Source organism: Mus caroli, unplaced genomic scaffold, assembly GCF_978045245.1.
Source record: "Mus caroli unplaced genomic scaffold, Mus_caroli_1 scaffold_12, whole genome shotgun sequence".
Lineage (NCBI taxonomy): Eukaryota > Metazoa > Chordata > Mammalia > Rodentia > Muridae > Mus > Mus caroli.
This window is the reverse complement of record NW_028227267.1, coordinates 27,331,043-27,337,073: the sequence shown is the minus strand read 5'-3', so window position 1 is coordinate 27,337,073 and position 6,031 is coordinate 27,331,043. Positions and strand designations below refer to the sequence as shown.

The following is a 6,031-nucleotide window of genomic DNA, read 5'->3' as shown; positions in this document are numbered from 1 at the left end:
AAGCGAAATGTCAGAAAGAAAAGAAAACACGAGGACAACAAAGGGAGGAAGTGGCCTGGTCCGGCCCACCCGGCAAGTCTCATCCGCCCCCGCCCCCACCCCCGCCCCTTCCAGCCTGGCCCCCTCGGAGGCCTCCAACCACTCAGGTCAATTCCTGTGTCCTGAGGGCACTTGAATCAGGGACACGGGACTTGGTAGACACGTAAAGGTGGCCCCATCAAACCTATTTCTCCAGGACTCTGTCGTGGGCCTGGAGGAGATCTGGTGCCATCCATACTGTTGGCCAGGAAGTGGGGAACGGGCACATCACACCTGCTCGGCACATTGGGCTATGGGAACTAGCAGGTAGGTGGGAACTCAGAGAAGGAAAGGGACTATGCTAGAATCACACAGCAGGCAGCCCAGTCTAGGGCATGGGGAGAAGCTTTGGGTGTTTTTGGCCTCAGCTTTCCAACAGGTTTAGCTGGAGCTCCAGACTCAAGAGCATCCAGGATACAGTGGGGAACTGGACAACAGGGCAGCCTGCAGGTTGGCCATTCATTGGATTAGCCCTGACCCCGGCCCAGCCTGGGACACTGAGGCATCAGTCAAGGCACTTTTCTTCTGCATACAAGAGCCAGGGCACGAGACCACCAGGGCTTTCCAAGGATGAATGAGGTGCAATGATAGATTAGGATATGTCCAGCCTCCTACACGCTCTCCCTCCCCCGGGGCCAACAAGAGTCAGCAGGGCAGAATAGAGCCAGTTGGGGCCCGGGCCCTGCTCGCTGGTATCCCCGTGAGGCATGCCTTCTCTCTGGCCCGCCCTCCCTGCCCCCACCCTGGCCCGGGCTGGCTGGGCTCCAACCAGCAGCCACAGCATCAATATTTCATCTGCGTCAATAAGAGGCAGTAGCAGCAGAGACAGCGGCTGCGGCAGCACTCCAGTCCATAGCTTGCAGCAGCCAGGTCCCATCCTTGCAAACACCATGGACGTCTTCAAGAAAGGCTTCTCCATTGCCAAGGAAGGTGTTGTGGGTGCTGTAGAAAAGACCAAGCAGGGAGTAACGGAGGCAGCTGAGAAGACCAAGGAGGGGGTTATGTATGTGGGTGAGTGTGGTAGGTGGGGCGGAGCGGGGCGGGGCAGGGTGGAGGGGTCCCTAATGGAGGGCGGATGCCTCCCTCTGCAGATTCCCCCAGCTTCTGGAGAGCGTTTTGAGATGAAATTCTGATTTTTGAGGCAGGGTCGCAAACCCTGGAGAATATGGTAGTATCTAATTGCCTTTGATACTCTTGGGGGAAGGGACTCTGAGTGGGACAGGACCGAGTGCCACACCTACGTGTGGGCACTCAAAAGCATGCACACACATGCCTGGAGTCTCCTAACATGGAGACCCTGAGGTAATGATCTGTTCAGGTGGACCCCGCTTTCTCCAATGGGAGTTGCTACATCTGAGCCAGATCACCCCTGGCTTAGAGGGAAAGGGTAGGCTGTGAAAATGGGTCCTGTTTAGTGTTCAACCCACCCCAGCACTCTGGGTTCTTTCTAAAGAGGGGACAGGGGTGGCTAAGCCTGTGACTCAGCTTTCTCTGCCCTGTTCAGTTGCTGCTTCTGAGGCCCGGGCCACGCCCATGCAAGGACCATAGCCCTACCAGTAACAGTACCTCAGGCCTGGTCTATTTTGTCCCCTCTTCCTGTCCTGTCTCCTTCCCGTCTGTCCTCTGTCCTTCAGACACAGCAGGAAATGGCCTTTTGAAGGGGCTACTGTCCCCAGACGCCATCCTCATCCCCTCCAGGCCCCCACATTGTGTACAGCTGTTTGCCCTGACCGCTTGTACACCTCTTCCTCCAATAGGCACCAAAACCAAGGAGAACGTGGTACAAAGTGTCACCTCAGGTAAGATGACCCAGAACGGGGGACCCCGCAAATCCTGCCCTATATCCAGGGTCCATACCTGAAGTCCTCTTTGTACCAACTGGAGCCCTAAGCCCTCGGTGACCCAAACCACTACATGCCCTGAAGATAGACCATCACATTGTTCTGCCCTAGAGTCAGACAAAGGGATCGAAGTAACTAGAAGTCAGGCATTTGAGCTCTGGGAAGGGGCTGTTCTCCTCAGCTTGGGTAGGCAGCAGTAGAGGGGGCCAGGGCTGAGTCCAACTGGAATCCTCTGCAGTGGCTGAGAAGACCAAGGAGCAGGCCAATGCCGTGAGTGAAGCTGTGGTCAGCAGCGTCAATACAGTGGCCAACAAGACCGTGGAGGAGGCCGAAAACATCGTGGTCACCACCGGGGTGGTGCGCAAGGTAAGCCTGGCTCATGTCCTTTTCCTAGGCTCCCCAGCAACAGGAGGCAATTCTGCCCTCATGAACACACGGGTAAATAGTACTAGACACTGCTTAACTTTACAGGCAGTACCCGTTGTGTGCTGGGGCAACTTGCTATCTCTGTACCTGTTCATATCAGCAATCCCCATCACACTCCAAGAGTGGGGACTTAGGATTCATTTTATGCACAAGGAAAGTGACATGCAGACCATGGCCAGCCCCATCCCCTTGGCATGCAGGAAATACATATCACAAGGGCAGTGTATGGTGACAGGCTAAAGCTGCAAGCCATCACCAGAGCTACTTGTTATCCTTTATCCAACCCTCCCTCTTCCCAGGGTCTAGCTGCCACCTCCCAAGGAAGCAGTAATGGCAACACTGCCCACTTGTGGTGGGCAAGCGGCAGGGCTCTGACTCCACCCTCTGCTGAGGTCTTTGTGTGAACATGTGGGTTGTATGTGCATTATTGGTAGGGTAGAGATGTGTGTGAACGCATATGCATGGAATGCATGTGTGAATGGATGCGCATGTGTATGTATGTATGTGGCAGGCAGCAGATAAAACAGGGGCATCAGGCTCTCTGTGGATAGATGCCAGAAGTAGGAGCTGTCTCTGCACTTGCCCAAGAGTAAGCTCTGCTTTAAGTCTTTTACACTTACTAACCTATCTAATGGGGCCCCAAATTCCACCAAACCAGATATGGAAGGAAGGGCCTAGAGAGATTAGGTGATATGATGCACCACGGTCACATGGCTGGTCTCTGCCAGCACGTAGGTTCCGTGAGTGGCCAGTTTCTGGGCTACACCCTTGAAAGACTGAGTATGGACTGTGCGTGAGTGGGGATTCCAGAATGGAGGCTGGTAAGGAAACTAATTCCAAAGACCTGTTATGGTCAGCCACACACACTACAACAGGCAACCCCAATGGTGCAGCCCTAGGCTTTCCACACAGCCAATGCCACAGAAGTCTACTGTAAGGAGCAGGAGAAAGGGGAAGGGTCACTCACCCCAAACACCTGCTTCCAGGGCCAGCACAAGGTCTCCTGTCACTGGAGTGTATAGGTGCACCTCTGCAGGCTGTGTGACTTTGAGAAAATCTTCTCTGGATTATACCCATTTCCTCATCTGAAATGCTACACCTTAGGGCTTTGGGAGGAGGCAGAGAAATGATACTAGGATGCAATTCTGCTAGGCACATGGTGAGCGCCTGTGATGGTCTGTTTATGCTTGGCCCAGGGAACTGCACTATTAGGAGGTGTGGCCTTGTTGGAGTGGGTGTGGCCTTGTTGGAGTAGGTGTGGCCTTGTAGGCTTGGGCTTTAAGACCTTTACCCTAGCTGCCTGGAAGCCTTCTCCTAGCAGCCTTCAGATGAAGATGTAGAACTCTCAGCTCCTCCTGCTCCATGCTTGCCTGGATGCTGCCATGCTCCCACCTTGATGCTAATGAACTGAACCTTTGAACCTTTAAGCCAGCCCCAATTAAATGTTGTCCTTATAAGAGGTACCTAGGTCATAGTGTCTGTTCACAGCAGTAAAACCCTAATTGAGACAGCACCTGTCATCATCATTACCACTGTTCCCAGCACAGCAGTCATCCCAGGAAGCTTACTCCCAAGCCACTGGCAAGAAGGATCCTGGGAGCAAGTTCAGGCTACCCTTGCTAACCTGGAAGATGCTACTGAGCCCTTGGAGCTTTGACATTTTCTGTTGATCCATGAAGTAGTTGTGACATCATACCCTAACCCCGAGGTAACACAGATAGGTTCTGAGAACAGACTCTAGACTGACCATCAGTCTAGTTCCAAACCCACTGCCGTCATGACCATGAAGTAAATGCTGTGGTGACTGTGGAGATGGAAGACAGGCCTGAGCCAAGAGTCCATCCGGAAGTCCGGAAGAGTGACCCACACTCCTGAGTACCTGAGAGGGACCTGAAGTCCTGATACTTTGAACTATGAAGCCATGCAATAGTATCTAGGCCCTGACCCCTGTCCTCAGGGTCTCTGTGAACAGTGATGGCATTCGATGCTCATACAGCCTGAGGGAGGGGTTCGTGCGATTCAAGTGTCTCTCCTTACTGCACACACTCCAGGCTTCCTTAACTTAAGGAGCCTAAGTCTGTAGGGGCCAGGTGCCCATGACTTGGGATGTGCTTGCAGGAGATGATACCTGGCTTGGAGGGTATCTGGCACCTCCAGACCCTCTAAGCACAGAAAGATGATGGAAGGCCTCTGTTCATCTGTGAGACCTGACCGGGGAGACCCTGCTATGGCAGCTGAGGGCCAGTGTCTCTTCCCATAGCCTGTGTCTCCTTCACTCCCTGCAGGAGGACTTGGAACCCCCTGCACAGGACCAAGAAGCCAAAGAGCAAGAGGAGAATAAAGAGGTAAGAGGGGTTCCCAGGGTGCACCAGAAAGTTCTGCCATAGAGACCTGAGCCAGAGAGTCCCTGCTTTCATTTCTTGGTCCTGGGAGACCTTCCACAGCTTCCCACAGGGACGTGGGTAGGGCAGTCAGGGGCCTGAGTGCCTGACCGCTCCATGAGTGACCATTTCCAGGTGGTCAAGGAGAGTTGTGGGCCTGGAAATGGGTGCAAGTCTCTTTCCCTCCCTCCTTCCTCTCTTTCCTCCCTCCCTCCTGCCCTCCCCCTTCTCTTCCTGCCCTCTCTTCTCTGCCAGGCCAAGAGTGGAGAAGACTAGAAGGCTGCCAGCCAACCACAGAGGCTCAAGGGACACCCCTCTGCCTTGGACCCTGTCTCAACCTGGCACACTGAATGCCCTGCCTAGAGTGCCCTGCAGGTTGCCCAAGTTCTCTGTCCCTAGCCCAGTGCCACAAGTCCACACACGCTACTGCCAGCGCCAGCACCCCCTGCTGGCTCCTTTTACCCTATGGTCCTTCTGATCACCAATCAGATGCTGCTGTGATTTTTTTTTTTTAATGATTCCAAATAAAACCTGAGCCCCACTCCCACCAGTGCTTCTTCTTTGTGCTATGCCGACCCTCGTGAAGCCCTCTGGACATTCCCAGGGGAAAGATATCAAGGCTCAGCATCTGATGGGACCAGGTACACGTGAAGAGTTCTGGAACCTGTGCCTTCAGGAGCCCTGCTGTCTTTAGCAGCAGTGTAGCATCCTTTCTCTTGGCTCCCCTAAATAACAGGCTGCTGACACTGTCCATGGAAGTGACAGGGTCTCAGTCTCAGTGTCCCTTTAGAGCAGATCCCACTGCCTGCCTGGCTTACAGTGTCTGAGGAACCTCAGGTGGGCAGAGGGTGAGAATATCTGTGTAATTGCAGCTTGTGTATTACGGGGACCAGGGCACCTTATGCCTCCCCTGGAACCAATAGTGAAGCCTTCAACCACAGTGAGAACAGGGACAGCAGAGCAACCTAAGGCACCTTTCATGGCCCCTGACATCCTCAGACAGGTGAGCTTTCCTTTCCCCTCTAGCCCAGGAGACTACAGGACATCATAAAGAAAATGGTGTTGACATATTTGGGACTGGGAGTATAGTTTGCTGACAGAATGCTTGCCTACCAAGCATGAGGCCGTAGGTTCAAACCTCAGTGCTGCAGATGAATAAATAGCTGGTATGCACCATGGTAAGCCTTAAGAAGGAATTAAGGGGCTGGGCGTGGTGGCGCATGCCTTTAATCCCAGCACTTGGGAAGCAGAGGCAGGTGGATTTGTGAGTTCGAGGCCAGCCTGGTCTATAAAGTAAGTTCCAGG

At 53.7% G+C, this 6,031-nt stretch overlaps 1 protein-coding gene across 1 annotated transcript; it reads left to right on the top strand.

Moving 5' to 3' along the window:
• Positions 1-856: 856 nt before the first annotated feature.
• Positions 857-5,273, top strand: Sncg (synuclein gamma). The gene is made up of 5 exons (XM_021182470.3): positions 857-1,089; positions 1,836-1,877; positions 2,158-2,285; positions 4,631-4,690; positions 4,982-5,273. Exons 1-5 carry the CDS (start codon positions 969-971, stop codon positions 5,000-5,002), a joined length of 372 nt encoding a protein of 123 aa, XP_021038129.1. The 5' UTR covers positions 857-968; the 3' UTR covers positions 5,003-5,273.
• The last annotated feature ends 758 nt before the right edge of the window (positions 5,274-6,031 follow it).